Raw genomic sequence first — 18,635 nt, forward strand, 5'->3', positions numbered from 1 at the left:
CGCCAGCCTCGCAGCGAGCACAAGCTGTGAAGCTCGCAGCGATAGACGTGAACACTTTTTAAATCCTTTTCCTTTTAAAGATAGTTGTGCCAGCCCAAGCCGCCGGCAGCCCCCCAGCCGCAGAGGAGGGCTCCCCGGCAGCACAGCCCGCCTCCCTGCCCCGACCGGGCTGTGCGGCCCGCAGCGATGGGCCGCGCTGGCGCTGGGCCCGCGGGCGCGGGGAGAGTTTCTGCCGTCCGCCAGAAACTCTCCGGGCGCTTCCAAGTGCCGGCGCAGGTGAAGGGCGAGCGGGACCACCTGGGCCGGCCCACCTCGCCCCCCGGGCCGGGGCAGCTCGGCGGGCCGCCTGGGCCGTTGGCCGCGGCGGGCGGGGCGGACGCGGGCGTTGCCCCCCGCGGGGAGCGCTGAGGAGAATCGAAAGTGAAGGGGAGCCGGCGGGCGGCGGGGGCTGCCGGGCGCTCGGGGGTGGCAGCGCCGGCCGCTGCCTGGCGGGGGAAGAGGCGTGTGGGGCGGCCGGGAACCGGCCGGTGTGTCTGTGGGGTGTGTGTGCGTGTGGGTGCGTCCCGCAAGTCCTCCGGTCCGGGACTTGAGGGCGCCGCCGCGGAGGCCGGCCGGGCGCTGCCGCCCCAGCCGCCGATGCCCCAGGCAGAGCGGCCGCCGGTGATGCTGTGCCGTATGCCCGGCGTGGCGTTCGTCCCCGCTTTGCTCGTCAGCTGGTCCTCGGCCTCCTTCATCATCTCCTATGCGATCGCCGTGCTGGCGGGGCACGTCGAGCCCCTCGTCCCCTACATCAGGTGAGGCGGGGGGGCGGCGGGAGCGGCCGAGCTGCCGGCGGGGCGCAGGGGGTGACGCCCGGGCTGTGAGGCGGCGGCTTCGCCCGGAGGTGCAGAGGGGCCTTCCCGCCGGGTCCGCGGCGCCTTCCCCCAGCTGGGACCGGGCCCCCCGGTGGGGATGCGGGTCCCCGCAGGGGGAGAGGCGGCGGTGGCGGCGCCTCCCCGTGAGGGGAAGCCGAGCAAGACCCGCTGTGCGCCCCAGTGGCCCATCGCCCCTCCAGCTGCCCGGCCCCTCTGAGAGCCACAGGACCCCCGCGCTGACGGACACGGTAGGACCTGAGTGAGTTTTCCACAGGAGCCAAAGTGTGGCCCAGCTAAACTTAAGGAGTAAGCGGTGGAAATGTAGTTTTGATTGTGTAACTCCAGGACTGGCCCAAGTGCATCAGATGGTGACAGGACTGGAAGCCCTACAGTAGCTTTTGTAGGACACTCACACCCACAGACATGCATTTTTAAAATTTCAGCATCGGGACAATTAGTGTAAAAGGCTCCCAGAGAGGTGACTGGCATCACTTTTCTATAACCTTTAGTCATTTAAGTGCAGTTCTGTATAAATCATTGTTTATACATTGGCTTATGTTAACATTTAAATCTGAGCTCTGAAATTACTAGTATTTAGCTCTGAATAGATTAAAGGTAAGCCAGAAAGTCAAGACTGGTCTCTGATATATAGAAGATATTAAAAAAGGCTTTAAAATATTTTTTTCAAGGTACACCAAGACCTAATTCCTTGAAGGGCCTTATGGATGTGCACAATTTCAGAAGGCTGCTAATCTGATCTGTACATACACGTAAATTTGATTGAAAATTAGGGTCTGTCACCATAAGCAAGTGAGATGGTGCAAATGACACTGGAGCCCACAAGAAAGTTGAACTTCATTCAAACTGAGCCAAAGAAAGTTTGGCTTCATGCTTATGTCAGCAAATTTTTTTAAGATTATCTACCCAAATCTGGACTCAGTTTTTGGAAAGCCTTGTTCTTGCACATGCACAAATACCCTACTGCCTTAACAGCTGTGGTTATATTCATGCTCTTCCTTGATTACATACACAGTTTTACTGACGTAAGAGTGCTTGTAATCAGTGCAATTTATACATTTCTAACCAAGAAAAATAAACTATTTGATATAACTGTGTCCACACTGAGTTCATGGTTTGTGCTCAGAAGGATTTTGAGGTCCTGTAGTAAGAAATTTGACAAATGGTGTTTCTTATGTTGAAGCCATGTCTTTGAATAAAACATATGAGAGAATAGTAGGGTTTTTTTTCTGTGTAATTGTGTTTGCAGTCAAGTTTTTGACAACCAAGATATCTCAGTTGTGTTATTCTTTTTAAAGAGGTAGATCAAACCTGCAAATCACAGCTGTATAACTCTGATGAATGTATCACAGCTGCCATAGTTATATTAATATAACTGAACATCTCACTGAAAAGATAATTTTTATCCTTCAACTAAGGAATCACAGTAAATGTCTGCATACCCTAAAAAACCCCCAGATGTATAAGGCTGTGCGAGTGATTAAAAAAAACATTAAACCCACTCACATTTCAGGCCCTCTGCATTTGCTAGTGAAGTTTTTTGAAAGACAGTTTACTTTACAACCTTTTAGCACAACAGTTGGACTAAGGATATGCATTAACTGTTGGTGAACAATCTGTAGTAATTCTGAAGGTGCGTGGTCTAAGCATATGATCTTTGTAGAAGGTGCATTTGGAAGTAATATGATGATTCCTTCTAAGTACTCAGGCCAACAGTCACACCATAGTTCATATTGTTATTTTGCAGGTTATTGCTTTAGCCTAAGAAGCTGAATCATGGGATTAAGAACGTGATTTAGTGAAACTTAGAGTGATAAAAAAGAAAGAGGAAGAATGTTGCAACATTTCAGTTGTGCAATATCCTAAAATGAACTATAAAAATTAAATAGAGCTTGTATGGGGAAATTCCGTTTACATGAAGGAGAAAAATACTGACAAATTTTAGTTCAAAATTTCTGTACCTCTTATTTAGATTCCTGAAATACCCGGTATATGCCTTGAAGTAACTTGTTTATTTTATTTGTGTACCATGTAACAGCTATCACAATGAGAGAAAGACCACATCTAAATTTGTCATTGAAACTGTCCTAATGTCTCATCAAGCAAACCATATAAATACATTTCTGGCTAAATAAAAATGAATATGATTTTTTAATTTTCTAGCAGCTGAGGCCTGAAAGATGATTAGATTGTGCCCAAATTAGCTCTTTTCCTCATGCTACTCAAAATCCAAACTAATTTGGATGTGCTGGGGTGGCTGTTTGGTGGTTTGAATTCTCATTGAAAGAATAAAGGGAATTTTCCTTAAGGTATTTGCTGCCAGTTAGTACCTCTGGATCAGTCAGAATCCCTGCAGGCAGAATATAATCTTCCTGCTTTAAAAATGTGGGACTTCAGTTTGGAGAGAAATAGTTTATGATAACTGTGAAGAAAATTAGATGATCATGAGTCTTTTGGTCCTAAAATATTTTTTCCCTGTCTCCTCTTCCTTCTTGTCTTTCCAGTCTTGAGAAGACTGTTTGACTGTAGAGTTCTACTATATGAGATGGTGACACAAAAATGCTGTCATTTTCATACAGGGTTCCTTGTCTTTTCCATGGTGGTTGTTCTTACCTGTGCGCCATTGCAAATAAGTGAGCACACGGTTTTGTTTCATTTGTGCCATTTGCTTTTTTCTTTTTCATGAAAACAAAGTAACAGTTAAAAATAGTATTTTTTTTCAAAGGAGCAGACCAGAAGTGAAACAAGAATGTACCTAAGTCTTCATTTAGCTTCAGAGGTTTTTTAGTGCAAAATATGGGATTAAAAAGACTGTGTCCCTAAAAGTCCAGTGCAGTAGTTTGTAAATACATTGCAGATATGATACCGTATTCTTGGTATGAAGTTTCTTGAAAGCATACATCTAAGATTATTGAGTTTCAAAATCAACAACAGCAAAGTTCATCTATGAAGATTTACGTTGAGAAAAGCTTTAATTAAAAAATGAATGGAGTTCAGTGCAATTTCAGGTTATTTGGATTGCTCTTATGATGTGAAGTGTTCCAAGAACTTCAAGTGACTTTCTTTGCATGTGCCAATTCCGTTCTTTTTTCACCTAAGGTCCTTCAAAAGCTTTGAAGTGATCACAGTCCTGTACTTAGCACAGAGCATTTTCTGGTTTGCAAAAGTCCTTCAAGATTGTCACAAGTGGCCTACTTTTTAAATGGAGTCCTTTGTGATATTAATGAAAACACGCCAGAAACATGAGGAAAAGATGTGAAGTTGAATGTTAAAAATGGGCTAAATGAAGCATAGATTTTCAAAAGTGTCAGACAAAAAAAAAATAAATTAGTGTTACTGTACTGTTTTCATAAATTCCACTATCAAAGCGAAACAGAGTACAAGCTGGAGCAAGTCTTCAGAAAGCATTACAACAAGAAAATTCAGATGAATAGGGATTCAGAATGCTTGAGAAGTTGTAAAAACTTGTCTAAAAGCCTGGTCCAAGCTTTTGTTATCTGAGACTTTGGAACCAATCTGGTCAAACGAAATACAAGATTTTTCTCCATTTTTTGCACCAGTTTTTCATAGAAATGGATTCTCCCTTTACCCTAAGCTTCCTCCCGTTCTTGACAAATCATCTTAGCAACTGATTACAGAAATGCTTCTGTAACTTAGAAAGGGGTTGAGAGCAAATAATTAACTTCTAAAAAAATAACTGTTTTAATGTGGTCATACTTTCCTGGCTTGAACTTAACAAAATTGTCAAAATCTGTAAGAATGATTACTTATGTAGGGAGTGCTTTCTCTTCTGGGTGTTAAAAGCGCAGGCATTCATGCTGAGCACCTGTCATTTTGGCTGTATGCAGTGGTAGGTTTAGAAGTTTAACACTGAAAACTAATCCAGCCTCACTGCTGGAATGAAGAGTATTCCTCTTCTTGAATCACATAAAACCCCCTCTAGCTAGTACCTACTTGTCCCATCATACACCTAAGAAAAAGTTTTGTTCTCAGAATCTTTGCTCAGTTTCCACTGAGCTTTGAATTAGCTTACATGTTTTATGTTTCTGACAGTAGAGTTCCTTGGGTGCCTGTGTTTACACACGCAGTTGTGCCTCCTGGTACTGCTGAGTAACTGAAAACTCAGCTCACACCCAAATTATGTAAAGATTTATGGGCTACATGTTTGCCATTGGCTTGCCCAACAGACCCTGATCAAATAGATATCAACTGATTGTACGTTAGACAAGAAAAAATAGCGTAAAGAGGTGATGGCATCACAGTATTCTTCTTTCAACAGAGCACTCACCTTGTATAAAAAAGTTCTGTTTGAGGGAACTTGAACCCATGTAGTCCCAAGAGTATGTCCTTCCAGCAAGGAAAGGGCATTCTCTGGGTTGGGTGTTTGCACATATGAAGGGAAAAGAGGGAAGAGGATTCTATGATGAAGGTATTCTGTTTTCTACGTAACATATTTTGTATATATGTATACATTTTTCATATATATGTATACATTTATGTATGTGTATCAGTTCTGTAGATATTCTCACACTCGTGCTCCATCTGTCCCAGTGAATTTCTAATTATCCCCTATAAGGATGAATTGCTTCAGCAGAAGAGACTTACATTAGCTTGCTCATAGAGTACTCTTAAGCTCTATCTATATTAGTAAATTAAACTGTGCCTAAGAAGCTTCCTGAGCATTGGAATGCAATTGCTCTCATGGGGTAAAGTCCTTTCAAACAAATCAGGTAGTAAAGCCCAATTCTCTCACATCTTAGGATACTGAATGCATTAGATATGTTTTACTCTACTATCATGATGTTAGCAGGTAAAAGAAATGTAATTTTTAAAATGTTATTTATGTAATAGTTTATGTCATTCATGATCGAAGTATCACTCTGTCACATCCCTGCATATTGCATACAAAAAAGGAAGAAATACAGTTCAAATAGTGTGCTAAAAATCTGATTTCTTTCTAAAAAAAAAAGATTCAGTACTACAAATGGAGCTTAAAGTGTGCAGCAGACAACATTCCAATTTATATATTTAAATGTCTTACGCACATAGCAGCAGTTCACATAAGTTACTTTTCTCCTGGGGTTTCATGTGTACATGTCAGTTATGTTTCACGGATCTAAATTAACTTCTAATTTCTTTCTCTTCCTGCTTCAGTGACACTGGAACTAAACCTCCAGAGAGTGGTATCTTTGGTTTTATGATTAATATTTCAGCACTTTTAGGTATGTATAAGATACTCATTTTGAACACAGCACAGAAATGAAAACTAGCAAAAGCTGTCTGCTTACATTGCAGTCTATACAATATTCTGCAGAAGAACTACTCCACTGTGAAATGGTAGTATCAGACAGTTGGAAGTTATACCTAGAGGGCCAGGCCCTTAGGGTCAGTAAGTGCAGGCTTAGAGGCGCTTCTGTCTATTTTAAGATCATCTCATCAGTGCAAAGTAGTCAATGCAGCTGGAAATAGAAAGTGGAAGAAAGATGGCATCATTACTTTGCAAAAACTGTATCTTTGATGTAGGGAGACATGAAGTTCTAGGATGCTGCAGCAAAGGGAAGAACAGTGTTGAAGCAACACCTGGTTTCCTCCACAAGATGCCTACTCCTCTACTAAATGTCTACTGACCTTGAATCGTGAGGTTTGGCATTTTCTGTTCACATTTAGGTATGAAGGATCAAGAGCTCTGTACCTCTGTGTACATGTAGTCTATGATGGCCTTCATGTAAAGTAAAAATCACATATTCTACCTTTTCTAAGAACCTCATTCAGTCACACTATCTCGATGTGTTTCGTATAACCTCGTGCCTGGAAAGTTACCTGATTTGTTTTTCCAAATGTACATAGACTGAAACTGTGTTCTGTGTTACTGAACCGTGAAATACAGTCTACAGATTATTATATCCTGATGAACCACGATCTTCTCATTCAGTAGAGGTGGTTGTCAGGAGTGGACTGCATATTGGGGTCACACAGGCTAGAATAAAATCTGTGTGTAGGGGTTTGGGGGTGCTGTTGTACTAAAGAACAGCCAGAATTGGCCCCAGAGCTTTGAAAGTATTTTCTGGATACACAGCTAGTTATATTTTTATTTCTGTTTACACTCCACCAAACTGTATTAATTCTTCAGGGCATCCATTATAAGGAGATGTAGTTCTGGTACAAGACTGCATATCAGAGCAGAATAAATTCTCCCACTTTTATGGTTCATCTCCCTGTAACATCTGTTCCTAATGTGGAATGCCAGTGCCTCTGTGCCTAAAACACACAGGAGAATGGGATTTAAATTAGTGTTTTTCTTGAAGTGATGTGCAATTATTTCTAGATAGCTTTGATGTACAATGTTAAGACATTTCTATCTGGAAGTAATACACTTGAAATTCACTACCTTTCTTCACCCCAGTAAAGGTAGTAGTATTTGTTGTGTTATGCTTATAATTTTATTCTGTATGCTAATGTGTTAAAGGGCTAGGTGTTAAAATATAAGCAATGCATAATCATTGAACAAAATATGTATTTTTTGGTTTTCAGGTGTAATTACAATGTACATCAGGTATTTATTAATAGAGAAGCAAAATGAGTCATCACACTTTGTTAGGTCTTCGTGCAACGTGTTTTCATTGTGTATTGGATTGATGGGCTGTATTGGAATGGGCATAGTTGCAACTTTTCAGGTATGACCATAAATTTAATATCATAAATGAAACTGAAGTTGTTTTCTCAGTTAAAAAATCAAATAGATAAAATTGTTAATTTTATCCCAGTGTGGACACTTGGCAAATGGAGTAAGAATGTCTTTCTTGTTCCTGCCTTTTCCAGTAGCTTTAAAAAGACAGATCTGCTTTCTCTCTATATACTAGATCTTTTGTTTATGCAGTTATGTCAGTAACGGGTTTTATGTGTGCTTGTCTTGTAACATGTCTGCACTAGAATACTTAATATGGAAGCTTTTGCTGTAAAATTTTTACTATGAATTTAAAATTTAAAAGAATTCCAAATTTAAAAAAGCATGTGAACGTAATCAGCATTACCAGACAGACAAAACAATGGTCTCCAGACAGGAAAGACATTAAAATATGTAATGAAAGGATATAGATGTGTTTTCACAAATCAGTAAAATAGCCTGTAGTAGGTCAGATCATAGCACAAGTTTTGCTATGCTCTGGTGACAGAAAGGAGCTTTAAAGCTAATTTACCTGTCTGAGACTGGATTCCAAGGTGGCATAACTCTGTATCTGTAATTTTTGAAATATTTAGAATACAATAATTTCTCTTGAATCTTAATCTGTTTTGTTACGGGATATCTACTCTGCTTGTTTGTGTTTTAAAGGACAGAATCTTCCATAGGTAGGGTATTGTAAAAATTTAGGCCACATATAGTGATACTGGAATTTTATACACATTTTCACTTGTTGTGGAACTTGAATAGAAGTGGCTGATGATGTGCGGAAGAGTAAGGGGGTTGAATAATTCAAGAGTCTGACAGTGTTAAGACCTTCATATCAAGAGCTTATTTTAGGCAGCAGTTTGGGGTTTTTTAAATATATAACTGATTTTCTGCTGACTTATTTCCTGGAGCCTTGTGGCTTGCCACTGAGGGTGTGGGGTGGAGCTACAGCAGTCACTAGTTAGAACAGATGCCATGAAACTTTATCATGCCAGTTAGAGTATGGCCACACAAATGCAGATTAGACTTCCAATGCAAAATGATGAAAATCTTTGATAACTTAAAGGGATGAAGGAGGTATAGGAACATCTTAAGAAAAGCACAAGCCATTTCCTGTTTGTGGAAACTGTAATTGGTAATAGACCAGCTGTTGAACAGTACTAAAATTGATCTATGCTTTTATGTGAACACGGGAAAGGACTTTGACCTGGGCTTTGGACATGGTTAGTTAACCTCGCTGAGCTACTCTTTTTCCATTTCCTTTCATCTTCCCTATGTAGACTGTTGGGAGAAGGGACTAATTCCCATTGTTTGTACATGCCCAGCATAATGTATCTACTGTCTTCTCAGGGCTCATTGATTCCTACCCCTGTACAAATAGTAGCAGCTAACCATTGTGCTGATTCTCTTTCCAGGAGCTGTCTGTTCCCAGTGTCCATGACATAGGAGCTTTGGTGGCGTTTGGCTCCGGTGTTGTATACATTACACTTCAGTCTATAATCTCTTACAAGTCCTGTCCACAATGGAACACTTACTTTGTGTGTCACATAAGGATGGCCATATCTGTAATATCATGCATTGCTTTCATTCCCAGTATCCTTTATGGTGTATCCCATGATTTTCTCTTTATGCGTTCATGATTTTCCTTTTAAGTTAAACCATTGCTGATTAAGGATGAAAATGAGGTTACAATCTTGGCTTAGGGCTATCTAATATTTCTGCTATAATAATGCATATAGCATGTCGAGACACCATTAATAGCACAAAGATGGGCTTCAGGGTCTTCTAAAAAGCTGTATCTCTTCTGTCAGCGGTATATTTAAATCTAATGCCCCAGTGTTCTTCATAGGATCATACAATAATTAAGCTAGACCAACCTTCCAACTTCCTTCATTTGAAGAAGGGTACGGAGAAGGGCCTGGAAAAGGGGGACACCACTTCTAAAATGAACCTAACATACGAATATATAAAATACAGTTGGCATACACAAGATTTCCTTCAAGCCTAAGCGGATGCTTTTGATCGTGCTGGTTGGTGCTTGGTTTCACTAGATGCCTCCCATAGAGACACGCTCAATACACTTGTTGCCTTTTCCCACAGCCTGCTAAAATTAGTCATCCCATTGATTTTATTGGTCTTTAGGTGATCTGCCAGTGTTGAAGAGTGGTCGCAGCAGATCATCACATCAGCCAGGCAGCTACAGCCTGCTTTTGGTTTTAGCAGCTGTGAAGGCGCTTTTAAAGAGGACTGCAGTCCTGAGAGGAGGTTGTACAAATATGTCAAGGCACCTATTGTGGACCAATGGAAACCAACATTCCTTCCAACAAAACCTTCCAACTATGCAGGACTCTATTCCCACAGTTCTCAATCACGAATGCGATCTAAGTTTTGGAATGTCTCTCCTTACCCTCTGTACTTTGGAAGAAGTCACAGAAACCTTTATTATTGCAGAAATTTGTTTTGATTGCTGCTATCAGTTACCTTTCAAATAATGTGTTTAATTTACTTGCCTTCTTAATACTTTGATCTGATATTTTGGCTGTTCAGGATCTCCTGTGTTACAGAACAGGGAAAGAGGGCCTTTTTTTGTAAGGAGACATTTTCTCTGTTACTCACTGTAAAGTTTTATATCTTCCTTTACGCTGTTTTTTCCCAGTGATTGTGTTTGCTTCAGAAATCTCCATGACAAAAATTGATTGGATTCCAGGTGAAAAGGTAAAATATCATTAGATAGCGAACTTACCCTGTATCATATTATTTGGGGTATGCTGTTATGTTTATCTGAAAGTGTATAGCAAAAACTTCAGTGACTTTAAATAGTACATTATCATAAACAGATTTGTGAAATCTCACTGATCTGTGCAATGTTTGTTTTCAGTTATTTATTCATTAGAAAACTGTCTGCAGCTGGGGTAAGAAAACTTGTCATGGATGGGTCAGTCTTGAGAGTTAGACTTTCGTTTTAACCAAGCATTTGAAACTTACCCACAGAATAAATTGTTTTTTAAAAAAAGAAAATTCTGGAAGAAGTGTGTTGTTCTACTTCCTTTTATAGTCACATTTCTTGAAAATGAACTTCACACATGGAACAGAAGTGAACCAATTTTGATTTTGAAATTTTTGGGTTTTTTTACAACATTTGTTTTCTCAGCTTTTTCACCATTCTTTATTAAATAGGCCTTACTATTGTGATAAACACTGTGGGGTCTGATATGGAGCATACTAAAGTTAATATTAGGTATGTGGATTGATTTCAGTGTTCTCAGAATGGTATCTATGAAAGGTAAATTTCCTTTTTGGACAAACTTTGCCACATGGAGGTATTCAAAAAGCAGGTGGAATTATGCAAGGAGTGTATCCTGCTTGAAGTGCTTAATGAAAGCAGATTTGACAAATGCACCTCAACCAAACAGTGGCAAAGCAGCCGTGGGATAAATCTTCACAAGCCGGTAATCTTAGTAATATCTGCCTCTTGAGGTTTCTTTCACTGAAGATGGCAAGGATGAGAAAATGTTTATACTGAAACAGGTGACCTATTTCTTGATGGCATATTAAGAAACACTTTACATTCTGTTTGTGTCATATTCCATAGATTTTCTATGATGATCTACTTAAAAACAAAGGTCTTGTCAGGAACTCATATAAGGGTAGCTGTCCATTTTAAAATGTGAGAATTTACTGTAAGGGACAGTACTACTGAATGCAATGGCTCTAAGTAAAAGTTTTGAATACGGGCATTTTGGTATCTTTGCATAAGAACTCATTTTTATCAGGTGCAAATTATATTCAAGCTATGTCTTGAATTTGTGCTAATTGTAGTTTTCTTGTTAGTGCACATTTTTATGTTAGGGCACAAGATATGTTGCTTAATGGAACATATGCAACCTTGATAAATATACTTACCATCTGTAAAAACTAAATCTGAATTGATTTTTATACATCAGGGTACTGGGATGATGAGTCGTAAGTCTTAGAATATTTGTTGAATTTACAGAGGGAAAAGTCTATTTTTATAGCATTCTGCAGTTATTTTGTTTAATTTTTTCTTCGATTTTTTTTTTTAATGTCTTATTCTGTCAGGATTATACTTACCATTTTGTGAGTGCAATCTGTGAATGGACGGTGGCCTTTGGGTTTATCTTCTTCTTTTTAACATTCATTAGAGATTTTCAGGTTAGTATCTACATATTTTAGTAGTGACTAAGAAGTGCTATGAATTGTATAACAGCAAATACAATAGAAAATTACCATTCTTCATCTCAGCTAGATTACCAAAGCCATACAGAAACAAATTTTATCAGTCACAGAACTGATTTCTGTCCACCTAATGAATATTTTCCCCTGGGTTTTAAAACATACAAATCTGTTTTATATATCAGTTTAGTAGGTGTCTGGTCTTGAAAATTATTCAGTAAATTAGTATCTTCTACTTATTTACCAATCTTTTTGTAGAAAGAAGCCCTCTAAAGGTGAAACAATACCAAAATAAATGATGCAACTAAAACTACATTTCTTTCTACCTGGCGGATTTTATATAATAATACAATGCATTTCAACCATAGATGTTTACTTTCTTTTTAAAAATTACACATTTTGATATATGTTCCCTCACAATTCAAAGAATAGAAAACACTTTTTAAAAAGTATTGACGTGAAAACCTGGTTTGTGTAGCTGGATCTGGTGATGCATCAAGACTGACTTTAAGGAAGAGAAAATATTAGATCAGTTAAAAAGAAAACAATTTTATATGATTGTGAAAGGTGTGCCTTGAACTTACTTTCACAAGTTTTGTCTTGCCCAGCTCTTGTTGTTTACACAGCATGTTCTAGCTGCAGTGTTTCATGGGTTTTTTGTTTGGTACAGGGATACAAAATGCTGGAAATACCAGTGTGTGAGGCTTAACTTTGGCAAAAGAACTTGTTAAAAAAAAATAATAGAAACATTGCTCATGGCAAGTGCTTTCTGGAGATTACTCCAGACAAAACCTCCTGGATATTAATGTAGGTGTTGTAGGTGTTTGGAGGATAGTGACCGCCTTACCCTTCTCAGACTTCTGGATTTTTTTCCCCATAAAATAGTTGGATCTTTGCAAGACTGGAGTAGAGAGCTTAAGGTAGAAAAGACTGAGAACTGCTGCTTTATACCATAATTGCGTAGATGAACTAACTCAGTTGTAATCACTGTAGGTATTGTACCACATATGTAGGTCTTTCATATATACCATTGACTCACAGAAAGCCGAAAACTAGATCCAAGCATTTGTGTAACTGTAGAAGTAATAATTCAGATCACATATGTGAGCCAATTGGTGCTGTGATAAATTCCTGGAAACCATATCCAGAATTTCTGGAAGTGGGAAGGGAGGAAAAATAATGAGAACCCTCTAAGTCCTCTGGCATCAAAGTTTGACATCAGATCGTGTAAAAATTTGTAGTTAATTTATAATTTAATTGCGTCTTCACTTATGTGCTTGCTCAGCATGGAAGTGGTTAATACTTACATATAATCTCTACGTAACATTCATAAGCATATACAGAAATCAATTTTCAACTAAGAATTCAGAGTTAACATACATTTTGCTAACTGATAGCAAACATTTCTACATCTGTTTACTTTTGACTGAGAGTACTGCATAGACTATGGTTGTAGGGCCTTCCCATAATAATAATAATAAAAAAGCTAAGTTCTACAGAACAAAATGCTTTTTTAAGAAACAATAATTGTTCAAAAGTATGCAATCTTAAAGGCATATAATTGCCTGCTAAAGCTGACAAAAATATTAAAGTACCATTCAGAAATGCATGCATCATTAAATTTACCATTTTAGGGGGGAGGTGTTTATTGCCAGTCCATCACTCTCTGATGTCTAGATATATGATGGCATCTCTTTTCTCAAAAGCCAAGCTTTTCCCTTGGAGATACATATTTGCAAAGAATGCTGTAGTCCGCAGACTAGCTAAATTAGTTGATAAGTCTGCTTCAGACCATAGAAGTGTTCAACACTGAAAGTTTAACTATATCAATATTGTGAACATAATAAATAAGAGGAAGTGATGGAATTAAACTAAACAGAAATGCAGACATTTTAAATTACAGGCTATATAATAGCATGAAACCCAATGTTAGTGTTTGACAATGACAGAAAGGTACTATCTCTATCCTCTTTTTGTCCTAACCCGTACTCACAGAAAGCCAGACTATTAATTCAGAAAAAACAAACACCAGACTCTAAGAAAAATAAGCCTTCTTTTTTCTTAATTTCTTACTGTATGCATTTCACTTAAATACATTTTTTGTTTTATCTTCATGTACTTTATATCACAGAACTGTAAAATTAATTTATCTTAAGCTGATCTTGTTTTATTTTTCTTTTAGAGAGTTTCTTTAAGGATATCAACAGAAATACGTGAAGACTCCTGATAGTGGAAAAATTTATATTTTTTATATATGAATATTCTAGGTTTCTTTTTACTTACAGAAAAATGTTGCACAGGGATAGGGATTTATAAAGTTCTATAAAGAACCCATGCCATTATCTCCGCAACATCTATAACAACATCCACTAAACATTTTAAAAATTCACAGTAATGTTCCTGCTACCTTTTTGCAATATTTTGTATTTTTATAATGTTTGATATATTAAATATACTGTAATAGAAGCAATCTGTAGAAGCACCTGAAAGTCATTCAAAGACTTTGATCTCCTCAGCTGTTCCCTTTTTGGACGTATCCGTACTTTTTTATTTGTTATAGTCTGATTAGTCACATTAGTTTTAACCTTCAGAAAGTACATTTTGCAAATAGTTAGGAAAGTTTAAAGACAATGAAAACACTAAGGCTGAATTCCCGCTCTATTGAGTTGCAAGGACTGTGGAGGAAGGTGTAAGCAGAAGTGGGCATCTTTGTTTCAGGACTAGAAATTTGCAGTTAGTACGTGGCAACACTATGCTACACGTTTCTGATAGTGGACACTGTACACAAATGCGAATCCTAGGAGAAGTTTAAACTACTGCTTGAAAGAGGTTTTCTAATCATCACTCTAATGTATGTTGTAAAAGTCTACTCCTTTTTCCCCTTTATGCACTGCTGGCTGTAGGAAGCTTAAAACTGGTGGGAATAGAAAGTAAATTTACAGTTATGCATGATCTGCTAAAGAGAACTGCAATTTGGTTAATACAAAGCAGAAGCTCTCCAGCCTGTGTTTTAACCTACAGTGATGGAATGAAGAGGGCTTCCAAAAAGTCATTGGGATTGAATGGCAAAGAGGAAGAGGCACCAGTTCTTCTCAGGTGTTCAGTTGTATGTGTATGAGTATTGTACATCTATAAAACATGAAAAAAAATCCTGGAGAGCTTCTGTAGTGAAGATACGGCATATTTGCTGCTATAAACTTACTTCTGTAATGAAAGACTTGGAAAGGCACGTTGCAATTATCTGGAGGCAAAAGGGTCTTTTGTGGATTGATTCACTACCTCCATTTAGTGCATTAACCACTTAGCTATCAATCAAGCTCTCTGAAAATTACATTTACCATGGTCTATCACAGTTTATGCAGAAATATTGGTGATTTCTAATTTTTCATGAGATAAAACAAATGTGTGTTTTGGATAGTGATGTCTTAACACTAGTCATCTGTTGATATTTCCTTTAATATGTATTTTAAACTGTATTAAATTCAGCTGTTTCACAACTTAAGAGTCCATGTTTTCTTTATAAGTACTTCAAAATAAAAATAGTAAAAATGTTTTTCACTGGCAGATTTACTTTCCACAATATTCAAGTTATCTTGCAGATGTTTATAATTACAATTCTGTTAAAAATCAACTCCAGTACTGACTAAATGCAAGACTTAGGTCTTGCTGATTAGCTGTCCTGCCAGGACACACGTTCCTTCAAGTGAAGACCAGAAATGCTCATAAGAAAATGTATACCAACCACAAAATGTGAGATCCTGTTACTTTGAAGGCCATGTTAAGAAAAGACCGTATTTCTTGGAGCATTGTCTGTTGTTCTTTTATTGCTTTTCCTAACTTTCTTAAACTAAAGTATAAGGAGTGGGAAGGTGTTATTTCAAATGATACCAGATTTCAGCTCATCAATTTACTAAAACCTTTACATGGATAAAAGAAATTACATTAACTTGAAGTTCAGCCTTAACTAATATTAGTGTGTTTTCACAGTGAATCCAACTACACTTAAAGAGGAAAAGAATTATTTGTATTGTTCTGATTTAGGCAGGAAATCACCACAATAAATTTCACAAGTTTCAAGGTGAGAGAACACTAAGAAAACATTAAATAATCATCCCAATACAAGGCTCCTTCTCACTTATTTAATCTCTTAGCACTCTCCTCCTCAAAAGAATCATACCCAGCCTGCCAAACTTTACAGTGCTTACAGTATCCTAAAGAGAAAAAAAACCCACCATTTTTTTCAGAGAAAGTGGCTGAATCAAGGTAATCTTTGCTGAAATCAATGTGTTAACTCAGGTACTGAAGAAGTACTGAATGAAACCCCATTTTTCTGAGCTTTATCGTGATACATTTTTATATGAGTTACATTCATGACCAAAAGAATATGTCACCAAGTTTCCCTTTTATTTAATTTGCTAGGCCAAAAATGTCAATATGCATCGACATGCAGACAGATACAATAGATTCCTAGCTTTCAATTTGTGCAGTGAACAACTACCGAAAACACTTCGGTTATTCTCTGGCTCCAGGCAGCTTTTTGGTCATAATCCTTATTATTTTTTCAGTTGAAATATGAGTTGACAAGCTGCAAGCAATTGTAAAAATTTATTCTAGCAAGGTCTACCATTTTAGCTGTGGATAACTCTTGTTAAATAATGCTATTTAATTTTTTACAAACAAGTAATCTCTACAGGTTAGTACAGATAATGTCACATTACACTTTGTTGCTTTGCTACAGGCCATTTTTCTATATTTTCACATTTCTTAGGAACAAGAAATAGCTATTTTTTCTTGGGAGCTATGACAGAAATATTTTCACCATCTACTCTGGGTGATGTTTTCTGTTTGTCAGCTCATCGTGAGCGATTGAGAAACTTCTTTTGCATAAACTACAGTAAATCACATGACAGTTATTTTTGGTGATTATGCTAAATCATTTCTCTACCCCTTCCAAAAGTGAAACCCCCCATTATTCTAGGTTGTGCAGCTTGATCTGCTGATGAAATACTACCATTGTGGTCTCCATCACAGTTTCAAATCATGTAAGAGTGAAACTCAATCAACTCAAAATACCTAAACTCCGCTTTTTCTTAGGACACTGTTCCTCACACTGTTCTCTCTCTCATGTGTGCTCAGCCAGTGATCCCCATACATTGCACCTTTGTTTTATCTCATAAGGTATTCTAGTTTTTTCTTTCTGATCTGCTCTGTCTGCATACTGCCTTAGGTGTGACAGCAGTGTATGTTTGACAGTAGTAAAATGATTTTGATGGCAAGGGGTTTATTATTTGGCAGCCAGGGAAGTTCATTGCAAAAGTTTCAAGCAGACTAGAGGGATTGTGGCAACATATGTCAGTAAGTTTTGAACATTTCAGTACAAAGTTTGTAAAGAACTTCAAGAGCTTGGTATTTTAAACTTCTCCGTAAATACAATCTTAAGTCTTAGTATTGATGCTGCATTTTCATAAGCCTTCAGGTTTTGGAGGGTCTGCTTAAAGACTTCAGAGTGTTTGGGGTTGTTGAAGTGATCCTCGTGGTTACAATATCCACTACAAATATTCTTGCTGGAAGAGCTGTTCTTCTCCAAGAAATGGTGAAAGGCAGCATGGTGCTTGGATTTTAAGGAGGGGTAGTGTCCGTTTTCTTGGAAGAGGAGCTGTCCCTTATTTTGGAGAACTTTGACATAATGTAAGGAAGCTGCAGTAGGTTTTAATTTGTAAGATGTCTGTAGCTTTGACTAAAACTGTGACAGCTGGGTCTGTCTCACTACATTTCTCCGTGTGTGCCATAAGGTCCATACATGCGTACACTATCAGTACTGGCATGATGAAGCCTGACAGTCATTAGAGTCCTGCATGTTGCTGTAATACACATAACTGAAAATAAATTGCTGTATTTTACAAAAAAAAAAGTGATTTTATGAGCTTTTGCTATGCTTTCTAATTGGCACTGTAATGCCAAAAGTGTATTTCTCACATTTTGAAAATAGGCAACTTCTACATTTGGTATCTGTATTTTCCCCTACACACAATAGATGGCACCAGCAGACCACAGGATCAGGGTTTATTTTCCACGTTCAGGCTAGCAAGTACAATAGTTTTGTAGGTAGCTTTAACTGGTTTTAGTAGTCATCTGGAGACCTAGTTAAAAGATTTTTATTATGCCTTTGTGGAAAACAAGTCAGATCTAAGTTTTCTTGCCATCCCTTCCTGCCTTAATCTAAGTATGTTTTGCTACTGCAACGTGTAGTGTCATAGAAACTTCAATATTCAAATTAATTTGTCTAAATCAAAGGAGCCACTTGCTGTAGTTAGCACTGGCACAAGCTGCAGTTCAGCTGTCATTACTAAGCCATTTCCCTTGGGAAGTTATTCCTACCCTGGCATTTTACTCAGGACCTTCAATAGACTTCTGTATGTTTGCAATGGAGCATTGGAAGACAACATAGACCTTGTTTCACAAGACAACAGTACAAAAAGAACAAGATTTTAACATTCCAAGATTGTAGCCATTCTTCACCCAGAAACAGTGACATGTCAGGTTGCAAAAAAATTTCACAGGCAGCTACTCTGTCTACTTAAAATCCACTTTTGTTTACATATAAGAAATCTGTTTTCAGTTATTTCCTTGCCTAACTAACACTTGGATGGCATTTTTGCATGTCTTCTGTGAAGTGTAGCAATAATCCAGACCTGGAATCATACAATGTTCAGCATTCTCAGTCTTATGTAAGCCACTGAGCATAGATAGTCCTCTAAAAATTCTCACCAAATGTTGAATGGGTTTTTTAAAAATAAATACAGAAGATGAAAGGATGAATACTTTGTAATTATTGATAGACATCTTTAACATGGTAGAACCTTCTTACCCCACAACATGATTCCTCTCCTAAAACACACTCA

At 38.1% G+C, this 18,635-nt stretch overlaps 1 protein-coding gene across 4 annotated transcripts; it reads left to right on the forward strand.

Annotated features, from left to right (window-relative positions):
- The first annotated feature begins 416 nt into the window (after nucleotides 1–416).
- DRAM1 (DNA damage regulated autophagy modulator 1) lies at nucleotides 417–15,230 on the forward strand. Of its 4 annotated transcripts, XM_040595717.1 has the most exons (8): nucleotides 743–794; nucleotides 3,377–3,505; nucleotides 6,027–6,094; nucleotides 7,404–7,546; nucleotides 8,955–9,132; nucleotides 10,196–10,254; nucleotides 11,620–11,712; nucleotides 13,916–15,230. In XM_040595717.1, exons 2-8 carry the CDS (start codon nucleotides 3,432–3,434, stop codon nucleotides 13,958–13,960), a joined length of 660 nt encoding a protein of 219 aa, XP_040451651.1. In that variant the 5' UTR covers nucleotides 743–794; nucleotides 3,377–3,431; the 3' UTR covers nucleotides 13,961–15,230. The 4 variants fall into 4 exon arrangements, with proteins under 4 accessions (XP_040451648.1, XP_040451647.1, XP_040451651.1 ...); XM_040595714.1 differs by lacking the exon at nucleotides 3,377–3,505 and having other exon boundaries at nucleotides 417–794; nucleotides 13,865–13,939; XM_040595713.1 differs by lacking the exon at nucleotides 3,377–3,505 and having other exon boundaries at nucleotides 420–794.
- The last annotated feature ends 3,405 nt before the right edge of the window (nucleotides 15,231–18,635 follow it).

The sequence above is a fragment of the Falco naumanni genome, chromosome 5 (genome assembly GCF_017639655.2).
Source record: "Falco naumanni isolate bFalNau1 chromosome 5, bFalNau1.pat, whole genome shotgun sequence".
Taxonomy (NCBI): Eukaryota; Metazoa; Chordata; class Aves; order Falconiformes; family Falconidae; genus Falco; species Falco naumanni.